The 21859-nt window shown below is 34.0% G+C and overlaps 4 protein-coding genes across 6 annotated transcripts; 2 read left to right on the top strand and 2 right to left on the bottom strand.

Annotated features, from left to right (window-relative positions):
- Nucleotides 1–43: 43 nt before the first annotated feature.
- Nucleotides 44–4843, bottom strand: LOC143446629 (type 1 phosphatidylinositol 4,5-bisphosphate 4-phosphatase-like). The gene has a single exon (XM_076946358.1). The coding sequence runs from the start codon at nucleotides 2214–2216 to the stop codon at nucleotides 1401–1403; it is 816 nt and encodes a 271-aa protein (XP_076802473.1). The 5' UTR covers nucleotides 2217–4843; the 3' UTR covers nucleotides 44–1400.
- A 275-nt stretch (nucleotides 4844–5118) lies between these two features.
- Nucleotides 5119–9892, top strand: LOC143446627 (uncharacterized). The gene is made up of 4 exons (XM_076946354.1): nucleotides 5119–7098; nucleotides 7308–7483; nucleotides 8508–8688; nucleotides 8860–9892. The coding sequence occupies exons 1-4, from the start codon at nucleotides 6256–6258 to the stop codon at nucleotides 9190–9192; spliced, it is 1533 nt and encodes a 510-aa protein (XP_076802469.1). The 5' UTR covers nucleotides 5119–6255; the 3' UTR covers nucleotides 9193–9892.
- A 712-nt stretch (nucleotides 9893–10604) lies between these two features.
- Nucleotides 10605–16286, bottom strand: LOC143446626 (uncharacterized). Of its 2 annotated transcripts, XM_076946353.1 has the most exons (15): nucleotides 16001–16286; nucleotides 15321–15885; nucleotides 14982–15133; nucleotides 14393–14532; nucleotides 14099–14237; nucleotides 13819–13972; nucleotides 13616–13735; nucleotides 13394–13476; nucleotides 13071–13146; nucleotides 12846–12988; nucleotides 12621–12718; nucleotides 12192–12304; nucleotides 12045–12113; nucleotides 11566–11713; nucleotides 10605–11355 (listed from the first exon to the last, which is right to left on the bottom strand). In XM_076946353.1, the coding sequence occupies exons 2-15, from the start codon at nucleotides 15513–15515 to the stop codon at nucleotides 11279–11281; spliced, it is 1707 nt and encodes a 568-aa protein (XP_076802468.1). In that variant the 5' UTR covers nucleotides 15516–15885; nucleotides 16001–16286; the 3' UTR covers nucleotides 10605–11278. The 2 variants fall into 2 exon arrangements, with proteins under 2 accessions (XP_076802468.1, XP_076802467.1); XM_076946352.1 differs by having other exon boundaries at nucleotides 15321–16286.
- A 431-nt stretch (nucleotides 16287–16717) lies between these two features.
- LOC143446157 (uncharacterized) lies at nucleotides 16718–21114 on the top strand. Of its 2 annotated transcripts, none has more exons than XM_076945677.1 (16): nucleotides 16718–16830; nucleotides 17008–17168; nucleotides 17251–17349; nucleotides 17421–17563; nucleotides 17666–17810; nucleotides 17876–18022; nucleotides 18170–18280; nucleotides 18635–18829; nucleotides 19010–19170; nucleotides 19339–19446; nucleotides 19537–19717; nucleotides 19829–20009; nucleotides 20081–20281; nucleotides 20408–20574; nucleotides 20654–20768; nucleotides 20903–21114. In XM_076945677.1, the coding sequence occupies exons 1-16, from the start codon at nucleotides 16758–16760 to the stop codon at nucleotides 20941–20943; spliced, it is 2229 nt and encodes a 742-aa protein (XP_076801792.1). In that variant the 5' UTR covers nucleotides 16718–16757; the 3' UTR covers nucleotides 20944–21114. The 2 variants fall into 2 exon arrangements, with proteins under 2 accessions (XP_076801792.1, XP_076801791.1); XM_076945676.1 differs by having other exon boundaries at nucleotides 17248–17349.
- Nucleotides 21115–21859: the final 745 nt, after the last annotated feature.

The raw sequence follows: 21859 nt of genomic DNA, 5'->3' as shown, positions 1-21859 counted from the left end.
TCTCGCAGAAATGGCGACTTCAAGTAAACGCTTTCACATGTACCTGATTGATACAAAAAACATCCGTATTTTATTGTAACAGTAAACCTTGTGAACAAAACAAAGCATTAGGCGAACACATTTGCAATCAATAGAAATATATGCCCACAGTATTAAAATATGAAAGAAATTTTAGTAGTTGCTATTAAGATGTTAGTAATTGTTTGAGTATTTAACAAAGCTTATAAAGAAAAACATACTACAACTGACGATAAATGCAACACAATCACCTGCAGTGCACAAAATAACAAACACATTTGTGAAAAATACAGTATTTTTGTTCTTCACATAACAAAAATAATAATTTGAAAAAACAACACCGTTTAAAAAACAAAAAATTGATTTATCAGTTATGTGAAATTACATACATGCATATGCTTCGTTTTAACACAAAATCCCTTGCTAAACACAACCCATAATGCTACACATTACACTCTACAATGCATATTTGCAGTTTTACGGCGTTTTATATAACTACTTGATACTGTTTGGCATCAACAATTGTGGTGCCAGAAAATGGACGAGAAAGTCAGATTGTGGTCTAGAATATATATCTAAGGTTATTTACAAGCAGGAATGCTACACAATTGCACTTGTATTTAAGGATGAAAATAAGCTGTATCGGTGCATTCGCAATAATGTAACTCAGTACGTATGAAATACATAACAAAATCAAATGCTTGTAGAATGACAGGACTTTTATGTTCTATTATACGTTAAAGTATTATTGTTCATACCATTTCTATTTGAACACTTTAAATTAACCTGAGCTGCAAGTGGGTTAAGAGGTGCATAAAAAAGCTTTTACAGGTGCAATTAGTTACATTTAATTGTCAATTTCATGTTTTCAATGTAAATTTGACAGCTATGTGAAAATTTAGCAAAATGCAAGCAATGCCACTGACACTATGCTGCCACTACAAAATAGCCACTGACACCAAAAAAATAACTCTCATTCTTCAAGAGATTTTCAGCAAAGAAAAGATAAATTAGTTACTGGTATTGATACATACTTCGTTTTCAACATCACAACATGAAATCATGTTATTGACTTTATACTTGATTGCACACAACATGTCACATGTCTCATAATAAAGCTAATAACAATTAGTCATACTTGTGACATATTCAAATTTTCAGAAGATATAGCCTAGTAACAGGCTGTCATATAAAGAAATAAATATGTATTATATTGTATTCTTTTTTTCTAAAAAATATATCTGAGGTTACTTAAATCCTCTTTTATAACACTGCGCATCCATGCAAAACTTGCGGATTGGAGGTAAGATATTAACATGATATACTTACATGTAACTCAAATTCCTTTTTTAATGTGTTATACTTAAGTTATATACATATACTTAAGTGTACCGTAAAGAGGACACTCTTTCTACTCTGCTTACTTTCAGAATGGAATAGTACATGCATACTACAAACGAAATCACAGAAAAACAATAAACAACTGCAAGTATAGTGAAAAAGAGTGCTTGATTTTGGTTAATTTTGGGATTAAATGAGAGATAGGACATAATAGCTGAAAGAATGAGCGCCGCTGTAAATATCAGTCCTGAACAACAAGTCCGATTGCGTTTGTATGTTTCACCTGGAAACGAACGCCGATTACAGTTGGGACATTTTTGGCGAGAGTTTCTCGGACGTCTCCACCGAAACGGATAATTGCAGTAAGCGCATATCACTCTGGTGGTCATGCTGTGATCTTCCATTAAGTTTTCGTTCGGGGGAGCAGGACCAAGACTGATAACTCGCTTGCAATTTGGCCGTGGGCATACAATTCGCTGAGACGACGCTTTACAAATAAGTAAACAGTTGCAAGGGCATCGAACGTATTTCTTCATGACAGGAGCAGGTCTGATAGGTGTCGCTTCACCGCACAACTGACACTTTATAACATGTAGATGAAGGCGCCCTTCAATATTCATCATTGTGTGGCACACCCTGCAATTTATGACGGGGACTTCAGAAGAAACAGTTACATTGCTCCCAGAGAAAGTTGGAGTCATAGGCGTAGTTGGTGTCGGAGTATAAGGTGGTGGTTGATCTTCATATGTGTTATTCACTGGATAAAAAGTTCCTGTAATGGGTGGAGGTAAAACAGCAGGCTCTGATGTTGGTTGGCTCAGCAACGGCTCACTATCTCCGCTATCACTTCGATGCATTGTGAGCTAGACCTCGTTCATCAAATAATGGTTGAAAATACAACCACAAATCATATATTTATCAGTATGACATTAACAACCTGAAGGTTTGTTAATCGTTAATAACATGGATGCAAGAAATGTTGTTGACTTTGAATGCACATAAATAATTAAATTGAGCCTGCTAATACGCCATAACTTACCTACTTTGATATCTAAACTACAAGATATTTTTACAGTACAGATAATAATCATAAGGGATCAATCTATCACAATCGATTCATGCATTATTTTTTATCTGTGGTGGCTTTTCAGAAAATTTCTGCCTTTATTGAAACAAAATAGCGTAAAGTATTAAAAGCAAAGCAGCATTTTAAAGGAAAAATTGTCACCAAATACAATGTGTGATTTGGTGGAGTAATATAGGTAAAAGTAAAATGAGGGTATAAATCTTGCAAAAACAGGTAAACTTTTTTCAAGTGTGTTAAATATTTTCCAAAGATTTGAAGACACAACATCAACTAAATGAACTGAGTTCACCAAAACATTTAATAATAATTAAATGGTGGATATCAAACAACTGACACATTGCGTTTTATGATTTGAAATTAAATAAAGAATTCTATATTAAGCTTTTTTGTACTTGTTTTTTCCAAGCCTTGTACAAAAACGTTACTTTTATCTTCAAAACACCAACACGATAACTTGGTTCTTGGATTATTACAACCAGCATAACTTTGGCCAATTGAGGCAAGAAGAAAGTATTTTCTTGATCAATAAACATTTTAAATTCTGCTCTAAATTAAAGCATTTACATGTATGTAACGTTTGCGAAATTTATTCGGTTTCACTTGCCATGCTTTTTAATAACATTGAATAACACACTAATTTTAAAACCATAACGATCTTACCCTGATAAAGATGGATAAAAAGTGCTATGGCATTGTGCTGATTATTTTGTTATTATTAGTAAATGCATCATTATAATCATGAGAATTTTAAGATATTTTCACCTTATACACAACATCACAAGCTCACAACCATTGAGCTGAACATATATATTTTTATTTTTTGATAACAACAACAAAGCAAATTGCAAGTTGTTTGTTAGAAACAAGGCTTATTTAGTTTGGAGCAAATACCAAATAATTTTGAAGCACTTGTCTTCCTGTTATCGAGCTATCTTCAGCTTTTAAATTTTTTGCCTTGTGCACGTTTGTGATCTTTTTTCACTCCTGATGCTTTACTTTCTTGTTCCACAGGCACTTGCACTAATTTGTTACAAACAACCGTATCTGAGTGTATCAGTCAATGCTATCTTTATAAATTGGACAACTTTGTGGGTTGCAACCGTAATCAGTTGCTAACAACGGCCAAAATAACAGTCAGCATAATGCCGTAGCGCCGAACTTTTTTTTGAATTCTAACAGAGTACGAGCATTGTGGTACGACCAGACTGGCATCCGTCCCAACCACACCGCCTCCCTTTGACAACAGGTTAAGTGACCTACATATGGTGAAATAATCACTTCACATTATGCGAATGGTTAAATTGGCAAAAATGGTAACTTAACTTACTTACAATTAAAGTAATGTCCCAAAATGACTGGCACTATAAAAAAATTGGCCTCTTGCAAAACTGCAGAACCATGCATGCTAGCAACCGTTCTAGACTAGACTAGACTAGAGTAGGCTACACAAGTTGTGACCTCATTTTGCTGTTTACTTCTGCACAACACGCGCAAATAATGTTTTGTAATATTTTGGGTGCATCTTCGAAACAGCACCCCGTAAGCCTACTGCCCTTAAGTAAAATAATACTGATATCAGTATACAATTATTGACTGCTGACCATTTTTCAGTTAGACAGTCACCACATGATGAGATGATTTGAGTCCAAGACTATCACATGCTGATTTGTTTATTTTTGCGTATAGGTACTAAAAGTTAGCCGTTTAACAACCTTTGGTCTACTAAGTCTAGTGTTTCATCCCTTGTAACACAGCTTTGTTTTTATTTTATCCAACGACCACATTCATTCCTTTGTCATTTCTGGTCTGACAAAACTAAATATAAGAAATAGGTTATAAACTCACTCCAGTACTGAAGTGCCAACCACAACGCAATCACCGCAAAGAACCCACACCGTGTATGTAAGCTACCAACTGCAAACTGACCTCAAAAAAATTTAATGAGGTCATAGAACTTCTTGCGTGAGTTAGCGATTGTATTGTGTTGTTTATTTATCGCCATTTACTGTGCGGAGCGAAAAATACGATGTTAATCATTGTTATTATAACACAATAAAACACATGCTCACGAACAACTAACGAGCTGGAAAAAGTGGCAAGGCCCAAGGGCTTAAAACATGCAAGATAGCAACAATAGAATTGTGGTGTAACATGGTAACTGGTTGGTTAGCATGGCCACTAAACCCACAGTTTGATAGAGGTCTATGTTACATGTCATTTTTTCGTTATGCTTGCCAATGAAACAATAAGAATATTTGTTACGCAGCAAATACGTTAATCGTAATTTGGCAATAGTTAAATAGAAATCCTGTAAGCCGAATGTACTGTAACTTTAAGCTCAATTGATAGCCTAACTGCAAAAAAATGCCTTGGCAAACAAGCAACAACTATACCGTAACCTTTTGCTTTAACATTCCAGCATAGAATTAGAAACCTAATCTTTTTTACACACTTTTTCATAATATTTTTGCTGTGTTAAAAATATAATCTAAGAAAGATGTTGATGCAAATTCGAAAAGACAATTTTACATTGAATTTAATCAATATTCTACACAATAAGTTAATTTGGTATCTGCATCCTGGTGGTCATGGAACATTGTTTGATTTTTATGTCGTAAATCAGCTGATCTCGTTCTGTGCACACTTTTGTGACGTCTTGGCACGTGATCAATCAGTAAACAAACCGGAACAGCATCAACCTTGTGATTCATTGACGTATACAAGCTAACCATGGTATAAAAAGAAGAAATTTGGTACAATAACTATTATAATGCTCACAGTAATGACTTTATCAGTTGTTTTCAATAGTTTGTGTTAAAATGTATGAAGCACAGGTATAGTTTTTTGAGTTAACCCGACTTTTACTCAATGAAAAGCAAGAATCTGGATCACTGTACTGGAGAAAGAAAGAGTGCAAATCGGTGAACAGAATGACTGCTTGCTAATTCGGCTGTAACGTTTAAGTATAAGCGCATTTAACAGGTGCGTGATAAATTACAGAAATCCAAAGATAGTTGAAAATTAGCTTTGCTGCTTTTACAATCTGGCATTTAATGTTGCCCAGCATATGCATATGATGCTCTAATTAGTTATTTATTTTAATTGACTTAAGTGTTTGTTGTTAATTATTATGTCACATATGTTTTTCCATGTCGGTTTATCAGCTTATTTGTATGTAATTGTCAGTGTCTCAGTATCCAAGTTCAGATAACTTTGTTATGTATTTTTTCATCTTGTTTATTTGTATGTTGGCTTTAGTAGCCGTGCTAGCCATTATTCTTTTTATTCTTTTAGTCACATTATTCTTGCATGATTTAAGTGCTTGGGCCTTCCTGTTTTTTCCCGCTCATTTTTGCTGACAAAGTTGTTGTTTTGTTATGCTATGATAGTTAGTATTTCATTTTTTGTTCCCTCACGGACCATGATGAAAAATAAACTATCTGATGGTGTGGTAAAAACTCACAGTAATTGGGCTTGGAAGACATATAATATAATAAAAAAATTTTCCTTAAAATCACTTGAAAAGTTTAAAATGAGTATGTGGTGAAACTGGTGAAGTGTACCTCAGCTGTAAGTGAAACCAAAATGAAGGCATCAAGCACAAGTTCTAAGTTCTTTTCAGGAACTTTTGAGTTCGTTCAGTTTTGTATATTTGTACAGTGTCCACTCACTGGTTTACTGTTAATTGTGTAAAACCTAGCATGCTTTGCGAAATTCCTGGGTTAGCTGACGATTAAAACGCATTTGCAATAAAACACACATAAAATTTGAAATTAATTTTAATGAATAGATTATTATAAATTACATCAATGTCAGAATGTTCAAATGTCAATACCAACTTTTTGTTTTTTTTCACCTACAGGTGTAGTGTAAATATTTGTTGTTGTAGGCTACTGTATGAAGTTATGAGCAAACCTGTTACATACTCAAAATCTTTATCAACTGGGAGTTTTGAATGTGTTGAAATTCCAGAAAATCCTCTGCAAGATGTATTCGAGTATAAGCCAAGAAAACAAAGCTCATATGAAATCATTACCAACGATATAAACAACAAATTTGAAGAGGAAACGTGCCAGCATGAAAAACCTTGCTTTATTCCACTCAGTGCGAAAAAGTTGAAGTCCCTGTTTAACGCTGACGGTGTCGTAAATGAATCGGCTTTACGAGAAGCGGTATTCAATGGAGGTTGTGAACCTAACACCCGCAAAGTTGTGTGGTCATTGCTCTTTGAACTTTATCCAATGACTTCTACATTCAAAGAACAGGAATTAATCAAGATTTCAAACAACTTTCGATATTATGCTCTTAAAAAGAAATGCTTTGAACAGTTATGTGCCAGTTATTTTCAGGAGCACGAAGATGAATCAAATCATTTTTCTTGGGTTGAAGGGAACCATCAAGATATTAAAGATTATGCCAATATGTCACAAGAGGAGTTTAAAAAGCAAAAATTGGAGGCAGAAGATTTTGCCAAGGAACAAACGGTAGATCTTGCCACTGTGGAAGATTGGTATAAGGTGATTGCAAAGGACATTCCGAGGACAGACATTGATCATCCATATTTTCATCAATCAAGGGAAAAATGCCTTGCAAAAATGCAAAGCATTTTAGTTGTTTTTGGCTTTTTTCATCCCAAAATAGGCTATGTGCAGGTTAGTAGACGTTATACCTTATACTTATACCTTAGCACTTTATGCCTTGTTTGTGTTAGTTTTCTTGAGATGTTTTTTTTAGTCAATAAAAATGTTTACAAGTAATCTTAAAAGTGTAAAATTTTCTCATCAGGTATTAATATTAGAAAGAAAATGTTATGGAAATTGTCTAGCGATCATTTCTTAGAATTTCTTTTTTCTCATCGCAGGGTATGAATGACATCCTGACGCGTTTTATGATTGTTCTCGACTCAGAGGTTGATGCTTACTGGTGCTTTTCCAGATACATGGAGAGTGTTGAGAAAGATTTTGATGAAGATGGCATGATTGAAAAAATTGAACTTGTATGCAAATTGCTCCAAGACTTAGAACCAAACTTGTATAGGTAATTAATTTATTCCATCGTCAATAGTCATTGAAACTATAAAAACAATTATGAAAGCAATCCTTACAATGTATTTTCTCTCAAAGCCTTCTCTTTGTTGTAAATGTTATTAATTATATATAAAGAATTGATAAGAATTATTGGGAATAAGAATAAAAACTAATTGTTACTGACTTTTGAACCATTGGCTTATAGGAAAAGTCCATTCATTTTAAAAGTACCCAACGTATTCTTATCTTTGTTTCCAAAGAATTTTAATTCACTTGTTCAACATACGTTGTCATGATACAGGGGCTGCAGAGCCAACCAATAGTACAAGGATATCAGTCAACATTACATATAGCTGATTTTATTTATTTGTTAAATTAATTATTTATTTTATTAATTATTTATTTTATTTATTAAATAATTAATATTTTTTTAATAGTTTCTTTTAGGAACTACATGACTTATAACTGTTTATTTCTTTTCCAAAAAATATACAACAAAATACTGTGCTACCTACACAAGACAATATTGAAATAACGAGCTCACTATTTATAAAAAAGCATTTTATTAATTTTCCAGTACCATAACTTTGGTGTACACACACAGCTATCATAGATATCTCTTTATTTATGTACAGTGCAAACTCAAAGTTGAGGACAACTATTAACTATTATCGTTGGGACCAGTAAAAGTGATTTGGATTATTTGAAATTTCATATTAAGCAAAATCAAGTCAACAACCTTAAAGTGTATACATATTTATACTGTATATATATAGATTATATGATATGCGTGGTATGGAAACAGGAAATGCATTAGCACGATATTATATACTAAGTTTTTACACAAGTAACACAACCCATTTCCCTAAAGCACCAGTGTTTGAACTGTTAATTCTGAATGCACAGGTGTTACCACATGTCATCCTAGTTCAGTGATATCTGCTACATGTTCATGTGCATATTTTTTACTTAAAATTTGAATTGAAGTTCGTAATCTGATGTTTAGTTTGAGATAATGAGTTTTTTTGTTGCAGTCATTTTCAAAACTGTTCAGTTCCTGACCTGGTTTTTTGTCACCGATGGCTCCTTGTTTCATTCAAGAGAGAATTCGATTACGAAGAATCGATTCGTTATTTCGAAATCGTGCATTCGCGACACTTAAAATTTGATTCAGCGGCTGTCCAAATCACACAAGCTGATCAGTATCGGCAAGAAGTGAGCAGTTAATCACCAGAAGATAAATGAGTCATATAATAATTTGATGTTGTAATCTTCATTTACTACTACATTCCACATATGTTTTATCTAGTCTCTCATAGGGCAATAATTAATCTTATCGATTTCAATTATTCTACGATAGTTTTTCACGTAAATGTCCCTTGCCAGATTGAGAAACGGCAAGGAACACCTATCAAGAAAGTGATCAACAACACAAATGCAAAGTTCACGCTTGATGTATTTGTATGTGTCTCTGTGATAATGCTAAAACGACAGGAATTCCTTGCGTGCAAAGATGCGGCAGAAGTGTTCAACATCGCATGCAACATCCGAGGCACTTTGAACTTGCAACATGTACATGAAAAGGCTAATGATCTCTTCTTTAGATATTGTAGAAAATGCATTAAAGATCAGTATACAAATGACAACGACGGCGTTTTGCAAAGTTTAGCCAAATCTTTAAGAGAGAAATTGCTAAATGCCAATGTCTTCCAACGATAAAGTAAATGCAGATTGCTAGTGTTGTATTTTTTTAAGCTTATAGTTCCATTTATTTATGTTCTACTAATTTACACTAATTAGTGCAAACTTTTAGGTTAAGTTATGTTCCTACTTTCTGCACAATTTCATCGTCTTTGCCCGTTTAGCCAGTGTTGTGGTTAGTTAACTTATACTGCACTAAGTTAACGTCTTACTTTGCCTATTTCTATTTGCCTTCGGTTAATTATTATCTATCGTGCCTTTGTGTGGTTTGCTGTTTATTGTAAAACTGTTTTGTTTTGAACAACTAATATGCACTGAATGCGTGACTAGCATAGCATGCATAACATTACTATGCATATGACCCTGTAAGAAAATGAAAGAGTCCAGGTACCCTGAAACCAGCTTTAAATCTAGTATAAAATTATTGTCAACATTGGTAAGTTGTGGTCTTTGAACCTGCTCTTGTCTGTGGAGTTCAAACTGTGTGCTTGTGCCAGTTGCGATGTATCAGTTGCTCCAAATTAATTCAGAAGACAAAATTCTTATGGTTAGTAGTATCTGCCTTGCTAAAAAAGTTTTGCAAATTTTACACAGATCTTCCAACTTTTATTTTTATAACAGCATTTGTACTTGTTGATGTGTATGAAAATGGTCTTCTAAAGTATACCATAAAGTAGTACTAAGAAGCATTTGATAAATACAATATTCAAAAGAACCATTGCAGTTTAATATTTTTCAGCGCCATATCACAGTATATTAGCTAAATGAAAAGAACAAAAATTTATTAAATCGCCCTTTACAATTGTTAACCAGCTGAAACGGGTGATCGTTAAGGTGTTAAAGATCACCCGTTTCAGCAACAAAACACGCCTAAAGGGACTCACTCAGCTAACTTGCTTTAGATTATTGTATCTTAAATTAAATAAAAATTCCATTAAAAATATTTGACATCATTACAATTCATTAATGTCGCCAATGCAGAAGTTATTAATTTTGTTAAACACACCCACTCCATGCCAGTCAAAAGCAAAGGAATTTTTGAAACCTTGTTGGTTTCTATCGGGTGAGTAGTAATTCCATTAAAACAGTGGTTCCCAACAATTTTTGGTTTGTGGCACCCTTTTTCAGAAAAAAATTCCACGGCACCCTAAATTGCTTACCAGTTTTTGTTTTTCACAGCAACTATTTGCATGTCTATCCGCACATGGCATATATAGCTTATGTCGGTGTTTCCCTATTATTTTTTTAGACACTGCACGTTCCAACAGTGGTTGGAATCACTGCAATAAAATACTGAAATGCAAACATACGAGGTGCGTAGTTATTAGATCACATGCAATTACGTATATGTTAGAAGCAAATTAATTTAATTGACGGACATGGTTGTATGATATGACTTGCGAGTAAGTAGCAAAATAGAGTTATAAAAGTAAAGAAAACCACCTTTTATAAAAAAGATATGAATGGAGATAGACACCAACTACTATACAAGTTCTTTATAAATATTACTTATGGCTTACAGTGGATAACAACGAAATACAAAATAAGAATATGAAAGCACTTTATCAAAACATACAAAAATATAAACAATAAGGTGCTAGTGCAAAGTTTTTGAAGTGCAAAGCAAGATTACCCACGGCCACATGGCATGGGTACAAATAACGAAAATTTGATCTAGGAATAGAATGGTGTTATTTTGTTATGCAGTTTTTTTAAGTATGACTACCGCCATTATAGAATCACAATTATAAAATATTAACAAAAATCGTTTTTTGCCATTTCGGACCTATTGTTGGAGCTGTACGTTACAGGAAACTTCCAACATGATTCAAAGGAAAGATAGGTTAAAACAAACGGTAAACATTGCACCAATATCTATAACTATGAGTAATTTGTTTAAAAACAAGATTTCTTATAAAATACTTGTATAAGTCACCTTAAAACACAGCACAATTGTAGTAAGACTATTGCCAAACTAAACCATTGCAAAGATACTGTAGAAACGCATTCACCTGCGAAAAATGTGTAAACACAGCTAGCATGCTAGAGTACCGGATAGCAACAATATACACAACTAAATAGCTTCAGCAACTAATAGACAATATCATTGCACAATGCATTCTTTTGACGTTGATATACCTTTTTCTAGCAACATGTCGGATTTAAAAATTGCAGAATCACCTATAAAACATAAATCTTTGGTTACAAGTAAATCAAAAAAAATCCAAGTAGTCCAAATTTTTTAAACACGTTGTAATTAATGTATGTGCTTAGGCAAACAATAGGATTTTTGTATCAAACTACTAACAAAAAACGTAATGCAAAATGTCAATAAATGAGAGTCAAAATTAGCAAAATGTTTAAATGAATAAAATCAGGTGCTTTTTGGACCTTGTTTTTTGAAGATCATTTCCGCAATTTTTAAATATTCATAGAAATCAATGTTGTTCGATTTATCCCGATCAACTTCATGCAACGCTTCCTTCATTTCCTGCACTGAGATGTTTAATCCCAGAACTTGGGTTATGACCTCATAAAGCTGAAAAGCAATTGGACAGTTCAAAACATGTCTCAATCAAATTTTGTAAATCTTCAACTTTACGAAAAGCAGCCATGTTTTTTATAGCGATGATTCATCAGCTAAGGGTTACATTTGAACACAGTGTTGACAACTTGATACATCAATTCACAAACACGTATTACCACAAAGTCCAAAAGAATGGATAAGTGCCATGTGGTGATTGTGGCAATCATTAAATAATACTTAAGTACAGGTTGGAGCACCTATAAAATCATACTCCTCTAACCAAACAACAAACGTATCATTGGACAAACAATGTTACAGGGAGGTAACATAAAGGCATGTGTACCTCAGGCAAATCCAAACTGAAGTCATTGTTCTTATCGTATTTTCTGAAATTCTCCCATTGTCTAGTAACCTGAGGAGATAAGAATCAAATCACTGTGCAAATATTAGCCTACAAGCTGCTATCTTTTCAGCAAACAACAGTAATTACCTGTTCAACCGTGAGATAAGGAAAATGTTTCATGATTTGGACCAAGTTGGCACGGCCGGTAACTTTACTAACAAGCTGGGGATGAGAAGGAATCGGTTTGTTCTGACTTCCACCTGATATCAATTACCAATATTTAATCATTACACTGCAATTAATTACAATACATATTGTACACATAGCACTGTATATATCATATGGTGTACAAATCATATGATAAATATTCCATATCAATGTATATGATTTGGTAAGCTTAAAAAAAACACATTTATTGTTTTCTTTGTAAGAAAATACTAGCATAGTAAGTAGAATGGGTGACGGCATTGGTAAATGCAGAGACAAAGCGCAAATGTCAACACGGTCACAAAATAAGAGTTAAAATAACATGGTTTAAAAACATTTGTAGCATAGAATACTCTTTGCTTTTTTTACCTGAAAGGGGAATGCACTGTGCACTCTGTGGCCGACGTTCCAAAAGCGGTGAAGTGGATGGACTTTTATACACATTGGATGAAGACGGTCGAACATGTCTGTTGATGAAAATAATAACCTTTTATTCCACTTAATAATTCTACTTCAAGTCTTTTTATGATCTATTGTGTTAAGCTTTGGCTTTGTTCTATTCTAGAAAGTACAAGACGGGCAAACTGCATTTACATGTTTGTGACTGTGAGATGCTTGGGTTTTGGCAAGTTGTTTTTCTCCGTCATTTCTTTGGATTTGTAGTGGGAGGGCAAATTTTCCTGAAGAACTTCCCAAGTTCCTTTCGTGCAAGCATCATCAATAAAACGCAGCATTGCCTGCATTGATGCGGCAAATCGTAATTATTACCAAAACACTTTCGAAATACAAGACTGAGAAATACTTTCTTAAAAAATAGACCTGATACTTCACATTCGAAGAATCCGGGCTGAATTTTTTTCCAGGAGCTTCGTACTCCCAAGACTTCAAAAGATGCCTGAGATTGAGATGAAATAACAAATTGACTGTAAAGTAAAATTTTTACAAAAAGCAAACACAAATAGAATATCATCATGGAATGTTGATCAGTCAAACGAGCTAGAAAACAGTTTTAAAACTTCACCTCAGACATGTTTTTCTATGCTGTTTATCTTTAGTGTTTGTTCAAAGTCAGACACATATCTAAGCTTTGGCAGTTAATGATATCACATATTATTGAAGATGACATTTTAATATGAACCTACTTGAAATCCTCTTGCAATCCGTTGATACAAGCGGACATCAGTTTTCTTTGCTCTGTTAGTTCCTTTTTAAGCATGTAGATCTCCTACATTTAAGTTCATTTTTACTAAATCAACATATAACCACATTCAATGACATAGTAAAATAAAACCACCATGCTAAATGAATAAATAAGTTGTGTGAGTAAATGAATAAGTGTAAGGCGACAACACTAATATACAAACCTGGTCTCTTAAAAACAACTGACGTTTTTTGTGGTCAAGTTTTTCAACAAGTCCGCTGGAGGAAGGAATCAAAGGAAGCTCTTGTTTCAACTTGAGACGACCAACATCATTTTCAAGTCTCTAAAAAATTGCATGTTTAGTCAGGCCGCAACAAACAAAACAAATTGACAGATGGCATTAGGTTCCTTAAATAACAAACATACTTTAATCTTTGCTCTTAACTTTGTGCATGTCTCCTCATAATTATTTTTCTCAGATTTAGCGGCTTCTTTCAGTTTTTCAATTTCCGATTGATTCTCTCCTTCCACTTCTTTCAACTTGTTTTGCCACAACATAACATTTGCTGACTTCTCCAGTCTTTCAAATTAAACAAACACTTGCTGTTTTGCTGTATAACTCTTGATTGTTTTTTAACAACTTTAAGTTCCAAGAAACATGTGGAGCGCACATAATTTAACTTTAATATTTCAGAACATCATTTACTGTAATATTTTCTTTTCAGCAGCGTCCAGTTTTTGCTTCAGATCATCTAACTGCAAGTTCCATGAGTCTCTTTCTCTTCTTCCATAATCAAGTTTTATATTTGCCAGAGATAACTCATCGCTCTTTTGCTTAAGGTCACCTTGTTATAATTGCAGACTTAGGCATTGAAAGCATATGATTGTTATTTCATAACTTTATGCAAAAATCTACCGAATTTTCATGCACGACTCAAATCATTTAAGGCAACTGAAAAAACTCCCATGTCATTATATTGTTGTTGCAATATAAACAAACCTTTGAGCTGAAGTAGCTGCTCATATAAATTAGTTTCACGTTGTGATCGACGTTTAAGTGATTGAAGCAAAACAGTTCTACAAGCTTCAAATGCTGATATCAAAGTTCGTAAAAATCTATCGGCTTCAACACGACTGTACCTGCACAGACATGAAGGAAATATGAATGATTTAGATTTAAAATATGCAGTATATCCCCATTCTGGAAATTAAAAGTTAAAAATATATTAACATACAGCTAATGTGTTCTCTATGTGATTACAAGTATATTAAAGATATAAAAACGACCGGTTGTTGTGAACGTTTAGGTCAGGGATGTCCAACCTTTTATTATGGTGGGCCGCATTGTCACTTGAAATAATTGAATGGGCCGCAAAACCTATTAAATTTCAAGAAAAATGGGTACATGAAGTACATACTTTTGGAGTGAAAATGACTAGCGGGCCGCACAAAAATCTCAGGTGGGCCGCACTGTGGCCCGCAGGCCGCAGGTTGGACATCCCTGGTTTAGGTAAACTATGCCGCTAACAATATATGTTTTTATGTAATCAAACTTTCAAAGGTAATTAATGGATAAACCATTTGTTTACCTAAAGGTAAGTTGCCCATACATGCTCACAGATCTGAGCATTGGCTTATTAGGATTCCTCTGCGTACTCGGTCTTTTCATACTTTTTTCATCAGTAATTCCCGAACACCACCATAAATAACGATCTCGAATTTGAGCAAACACAGTTTCATTCTAGAAGATAGACAAAACAAACAAATCAGATGCCTTGTAAACATCATTTGACAAATTAATTCAAGTTGGTTATCGATTTTTTTGTGTAAATTGTTAGCAATGCTTAGGCTACTGTACCGATACAAATATCATCTAAGGAAAATTATGGTCATGAAATTTATGAAATACAACAAAAGAAGGAACCAACCAAAGCCTTTGCATCCTGTGTTAAACTCTTATAAGAATCACAAACTTCATCGTGTCTTTTATTGATTATTGATGCAATTACATCCAAGAGGCACACAACTGCTGTTCTGATGTCATGGATATGATCTAGAGTAAGTTCTGATGGGTCAACTTTAGGTTGAGATGGCAATTTTTTCACATCGGTTTGTTTCTCCATGATTTAACTGGTGTGCTATAAGGTTCATTCACTTTGCTTGTGCCAAAAAAAACATTGAGCATGCACCTAAGTCAAGCAGCTCGTTTAGAACCAAATTCTGTTTTAGAAACCTTGTTTTATGATTAGTAACCTTGAAAAATCAAATGAAAAGTTATTCCAATAAAAAAAGTAACTTTTTAAAAAGAAAAATAGTAATTATACATTTTACTTCGAGACAAACCTCATGACTTAGTCATAAACATATAACTTACTGAGTGACTGCTGACGTCCTGGTCAATACTTCACTAAAAACACAGGCTGATATCATTTTATACTTGATATTTTTACAGTTATGCTCCATCGTCATGAAAACTCCCCATCGCTCTGTAGGCTGCAGAGACACGTTTTTATGTCGATGAAAAAATAATTTCATCAATGAAAGAGGTTCAAAATGGTCTGAGCTATTCCATCAGACAAATAACTTCATGTATAGTTTCCATTGTTACCTCAATCCCATGTTGGTTCAGTTTTTAAATTTATTTTGTTCCAAATAATCTCATGATTTCTTTGATAAAATTAACAACTCGACTCACAATGTTATATAAAATAGTGTTGGCCAATTTGCGCTGCTCTAATATTCTCACAACTCATGTCTTTGAACTTTCAAAATGCGTAAGATACTAACATTCTACAGCTTTTGGTCATAAATAAATCAGATCGTTTAATGTTTTAAACAAATTATATAACGTAATGGTTAACACTAATTAACCATTTTAAGACTTCAGAAGATCCATTACAACGTCTACACATATCAACGGAAAAGACATAATGTGTCATGTTACTAACCATTACCCGGCTGATGCGCGTGTTGACTTTTGCACGGTCTGTTGACTTTGTTTACTATGAGTGGTGGTAGATGAAGCCATTACGGGTATTTTATACGTATTTACTAAAATTCAAATCGAGTTCATGGGCTGTGTGCTATGATGGTTACAATTAATAGATGATACCATAAAACACTGCATTATCTTCATGTAATTGACAGACTAAAAAATGATTTAATCAAATTGTATCAAATTAGGTTTTTTTGCATTTCTCCAACAAGAACTGTTGCGCATTTGCGTGAATTGTCTTCTAAATTTGCATTATTACGTAAGAATTTATCAAAAGCTCATTGAGTAAACGAGATAAAAAGTTTTTTTGTGATTCTTGTAGTATATTTTTTTTTCGGAGATAACATCTGCTTTAATCAGTAACAAAAGAATGGTAGATGATTGGAGGAACAGCATCAAAGAATTACAAGACATTCTGAAGAAGAATATTTGCTCTGAAAAATGTAATTGTTTTCAGCGTTTGTATTGCAGGGTAGATACTTGTAAGCTTTAAATAATTTTTTTTTTGAAATGGTTTTTAGCGTTAAAAGACGTTCGTATTTCACAATAGCTATAGTGCCTTGCAGTTGGTTCCAATACAATTAAAATTACTCAAGTAGTATCAAGAACAATTTTTGTAGCGACGGGTGCACAAGAGCATCTTGAAAGCCTTATAAAATGCATCAAAGATCTAACAGAAAGTCGTCAAGAGCTTGTACAAAGTTTTGAGGAAACCACTATAAAAGCCAGTGAGCTAAAAAGTCGCTACAAGATGTTGGAAATGAAGCAGGAAAATGACCTGGTATAAAGTTATTGTTATATTTTTGGCTTTGTAAATTCAGTTGTTTTTTTACAGTACAGTATAAGATATTTGCTTGCAGAAGACAGTTGTAGAAGGAGCCAAACAGCAAAACAAAGACACAATCGAAACAATAAAACAAAACATTGCAGACGTAAACAAAAAAATGGTCGAAAGTGAACAGGTTAAATTTGTATATTCTAGTTGTTTCAGTGTTGATGGTTTGCACTTTCAACATGGTTGCACTTTTTGCAGAAACATAAACGTTTAAATCTTGAAAATGAAGTTCTTTTGCCTAAAGCGGAAAAGGCGAACGAGATGTGGCCCGCCCTGTGTCAGATAATTAGTGACACAATGAAAACAAAAGCTCAGTTGCAGATGAACGTAAACGAAACCAGGTCTGCAACTTGTATTTCTTTTGTTTGTCCTTTCTTTTTTATCCCTTAGAATATTGTCAAACATACGGTAAAGCAATTTTTATGACGCAATGGTTGAAACAGATGTAAAACCATTGATGTGCACGAAAAAGCAATTTCGTTTTGTGAAGAAACCGAAGCTATTGAGTTAGACATAGTAGATTGCTGGGAAGTTTGCCGTGCTCAGATCGACAAGGTTAATAAAGAAGGTGAAACGTGGAAGGAAGAGGTAGACAAGCAGCGAGGTCCCTTATGATCTTCCATTATGGGCTGTAAAACCTTCTTGTTTTGCAGATAGCTGCTCAGGACAATGTCACTCTTCAGGCAAAGAAAGACTTCATTGATTTGGAAGAAGACATAAGTTGGTCGCAGTTGAGAAACGTAAAAGCATCAGAGCAACTGAAGAAGGAAGAAGGCAAACTTACACACCTCCGCAGACGGGTATTTTGTCCTTTTAGTTTTTGTTTCTTTTCCGTGAGCTTTCTATGTTTTAAGAAAGTGCAATTGTGAATTTTTATTGAAAATAGTTGTAGATTATAGCAAAATATTTAAATGTGTAATATAAAAGAAAATAAATAATTAATACAGACTAAATACTTGCAACGAAAAATCAAACAAACTGAAAAAGAAAAATCTCAAGAAGAAAAAGCTTTGAAAGTTCTGAAACAACAAATTGCTCAAACTACAGAGAACTACGAGGTAGATTTTTCTCGGTTCCTTAACAAAGATTGGTTCAACGAAAAAGTCAACTGAATTCTAGATTTTATTCATTCTATTATAATACTTATTTGCAATATTTGCGGAGGCAGTTTACGGATCAGTCAACTTCAGTGTGTTATTAGATATACATATCTTTCGCCTAGCGGGCATACATCCGTGTCTACGAGAAATACAGAAATAACAAAAACTAATAATTAATTAATTAATAGTTACTAATAGAGTGCTAAAATATAAAACTATAAAGCTAAAAATGTTAAAACCGATAGGACCTAAAACGGCTAAAGTCCCTATTGATTTACAACTTTTAACAGAAAGCAATGCTTTTGCATACAGGAAAAAATGGAATCGCTGACCGAGTCGCACCAAAAAATATTGCAACAAGCAAGGGAGGCTTTTCGAGAAAAAGAGGAGCTGAGCATTCAAAAAGACACTATATCTTTGGATGTTGAGGCGAAGCGCTTTCAACTTGAGACTATCAAAGACGAAAAAAAAGGCAAAAGGAACGCTCTACTACAAGTTAATAGTATGGTGAGAAGAAACTTGTTCTTGCTTTAGTATGACGTAACAAGGTTAGCACCATTGTTTCGCTCCCATCCCCCAGCCCCCTCCTTCCACAGTCAGTGAAGGAAATAAACGATTTCAAAGTAAAGGCGTTGCTGCATTTATGTCAAGCAGTTTCTCACCGTGCCCATTTTTCCATCCTTCTAGTTGAATCTTGTAGTTTCCGATCTGACCGCCAACAGATCTGAAAGATCGAAGTTCCAAGAAATGACGGCTCTTGTCATTGAAAACAGCGAAGAGACGCAGAAGGTTTTTGCAAAAAATATAAAGGAGATGAAATTAGATTTAGAAGAAGAGATTATGAAAAGGTGAGAAACTTGGCCAATCTTTGATAAATAAATGCATAGTCCGATATTACGCTACGTAGGCCTATAGGTATGATACCGGAAATGAAACTCATAAAATCCCATTGAGCAAGCTGTGTTACGTATTCCATACGTTTTTACTGCTCCATGTTTATTTTTTTCTTTCTTTAGAGAAAACGCGAGAGAGGCGTGGGTAAAATCGCTTGACTTGCTCAACAGTTGGAACGAAAAAATGGTCTCGTTTTTTGAATCATCAAAAAACTCAATTGAAGAGAACAGGTTTTTTGTGTTTGTTCAAAATCCTTTACCCTTGTATGTCTTATAAAATAAAACTAATAAAATTGTTAAAAATGTTCGAATCAACAACAGACGCCGTGGAAAAGCCTATAAGGAGGAGAATGACGTTTTAAGGAGCCAGCTAGAAGGGATGAAGATTAGAGAATCAGGACTAAGGCTGCAAATAGAGGAAGGAAAACAACTATTCAAGAAGACAAAGAAGACTCTGTCTGATGATATTTTCTTGCTAAAGGAGAGCATAAAAGAAAAAACGGTAACATGCGACACCCTACAGATGTTTTCTAAATTTTTTGAAAAATCCTAAAAATAACTTATAAAAGCAAGTTAAAATTTTATTTATGTTGCAAAAACAAAATTTGTATAGGAAAATATAAAAGAACTGCAGGCTTTGAAAGATAAACTGAAACCCGGATATGGTATTGTTCGTGAGGAATTTGAAAGAAGGAGCAGCAGCTATAAGTCATTGAAGGATGATTTGATTCTATTGAAAAGAACAGAAAAGGAGCTTACAAATGCAATTGAACTCAAAAATATTAAATTTAAAGGTTTGTCTTCAAGAAATATAAAATTTCTGAAAACGCTCATCTTCCGGTCTGCTTCACCCTTGGTGTTACAGGACTTTATCAGCCAAGAGAAGATATGAAAGTGATGCTAAGTGAAGCACGAAAAAATATGCTAGAGTGCATTAAACGTCATAAGAAGGATCTTTACGAATCTGGTTATGATATTTACATGGTTTCCAAACATATTGAGACGTTGTATGATAACAATAGTGTCATTCGCCATGCATGTGACCTCTTGCAGCGTCAGGTTGCAGGTAAGAATCATACTGACGTAATAATAATATAGCATTGTAAAGAAATCACTGATAGATTCTTGGAGAAGGGAATATGTTTACTTTGCCTTGTCATCAGAAAATCTAAGCTTATTTCTTTGCTTAAAGATGAGAGAAAAGATATCTCAAGTGCGGATGAGCTCATCCAGAAAAATACAACGCAAGTTTATTCCATTAGAGAACGACTCCTAAAGCTCGTGGAGGAAGAATTAAAACTTATGGCCGATGCATCTTTGCAAAATTCAGGAGACCTAAGTCAGTTGGCCGGTATTAAGGTAAATATTGCACACGCATCTTTTATGTTTATAATTATCTGATGGGGCTGAACTTGCACGATGAACATTTAATATGCAGGCCAATGCACAAGCTCGTGGTAGTGTGGTGTATAAGGCCACCAGACAAATGCTTGATCTAGTGCAGAGATTCGGACGCTTCGTTTCAGCAGAGACTAAGAGTAGAAGAAAGTCAAGTATGTAGTGATATTTTGTCAACCTTGTCTTGTTGAAGATTTTTGGTGGATTTCATCTCAAACAACTTTGCCAACTTTTTTGCCGCTTTTATTGAATTTGCTTGATTTGGTAATCGTTACTTTATTTGTTCCAGGGCGCATGTCAAAGATTGAAAAAGTCGAGAAACAACATTAAGTTCTTGCACATCAAGCTCGGAACTTTACGCAACGGATTTTATCAATCATGGTTTTTAAACCAGCTTGCCCGTGAGAAATCAAGTGATTATAATCATTGTACTTTATCATTTTAGTCGCCTTATGTGAATTTTGCATGGTTACTTATCTTGTGGTCTCTTCATTTCTCATATTACAGTTATTTTCTTTATGCACCAGCAGTGTTTCTAGGATTTAAGTTATTATCGGTTTAAGGTCAGTAATTTTAGTTAGGTCTTTAATTAGGCGACAATGTTCTGGTTTATCTTTGGTGAACAATCAGGGAGGAAAGGAAGTATACCGTAGTAGCATGCTTATACACGAGTAATGCAGTATAAGTAAAAATAGTATTAAAAGTATTTTGGCATATTTAAAAGTGAAAGAAGGCTGGAAGGCACCATTCCATGTTTAGTTACTATAGGCCTATAGTGGTACAGTTAGCCTACTACCTTCCAGCGTATTTCTGGTGGGTTTTTATATTTGTAGAAACTACCACAACGTTTTAATTTGCTTTCAGCATATCATTAATATTGGACACGATGTTACTATTCGACATATGTCACTGATTAACCTTATAATACGGATCTTTACTAATTATGCTCTTTTAATCAGGCGCTTTTTTCGTGGAAGGTCGTCAACATTTAACAAATCATAAAATTTTTGGTTCAGTTTTTGCTATTTTTTTTTTGCGATTTTGGTGACTTCTGTATGAAATAATTTTACTCTTGTGTTTTGTTTTTACTTAGGTCATACAATTAAGGTGATATTTGCCAAACAGAATAACACTAAGAGTATTCAAAGCATAGTCAAGCATCGATGTAGACACGGGCTGGTATGAGACGTCTTTCCAATCTAAGCTCTGCTTGCGTGTTATTGGCTGACGTAACCAAAACGATGAA

The sequence above is a fragment of the Clavelina lepadiformis genome, chromosome 2, assembly GCF_947623445.1.
Source record: "Clavelina lepadiformis chromosome 2, kaClaLepa1.1, whole genome shotgun sequence".
Lineage (NCBI taxonomy): Eukaryota > Metazoa > Chordata > Ascidiacea > Aplousobranchia > Clavelinidae > Clavelina > Clavelina lepadiformis.
Note: the sequence above shows the minus strand (reverse complement) of the source record. Positions and strands in the feature narration are given on the sequence as shown.

Excerpts from the sequence above, each read along its gene's own strand:
- LOC143446157 (XM_076945676.1), top strand. The coding sequence starts at position 16,758 with ATGGTAGATGATTGGAGGAACAGCATCAAAGAATTACAAGACATTCTG. Across the intron at positions 17,169-17,247 it reads TGAAGCAGGAAAATGACCTG|AAGACAGTTGTAGAAGGAGC; the intron begins GTATAAAGTTAT and ends ATTTGCTTGCAG. Across the intron at positions 17,350-17,420 it reads AAATGGTCGAAAGTGAACAG|AAACATAAACGTTTAAATCT; the intron begins GTTAAATTTGTA and ends CACTTTTTGCAG.
- LOC143446627 (XM_076946354.1), top strand. The coding sequence starts at position 6,256 with ATGTCAGAATGTTCAAATGTCAATACCAACTTTTTGTTTTTTTTCACC. Across the intron at positions 7,099-7,307 it reads CCAAAATAGGCTATGTGCAG|GGTATGAATGACATCCTGAC; the intron begins GTTAGTAGACGT and ends TTCTCATCGCAG. Across the intron at positions 8,689-8,859 it reads CTGATCAGTATCGGCAAGAA|ATTGAGAAACGGCAAGGAAC; the intron begins GTGAGCAGTTAA and ends GTCCCTTGCCAG.
- LOC143446629 (XM_076946358.1), bottom strand. The coding sequence starts at position 2,216 with ATGCATCGAAGTGATAGCGGAGATAGTGAGCCGTTGCTGAGCCAACCA.
- LOC143446626 (XM_076946352.1), bottom strand. The coding sequence starts at position 15,515 with ATGGAGAAACAAACCGATGTGAAAAAATTGCCATCTCAACCTAAAGTT. Across the intron at positions 15,134-15,320 it reads CACAGGATGCAAAGGCTTTG|AATGAAACTGTGTTTGCTCA; the intron begins GTTGGTTCCTTC and ends TCTATCTTCTAG. Across the intron at positions 13,973-14,098 it reads GCTGAAAAGAAAATATTACA|ACTGGAGAAGTCAGCAAATG; the intron begins GTAAATGATGTT and ends TTAATTTGAAAG.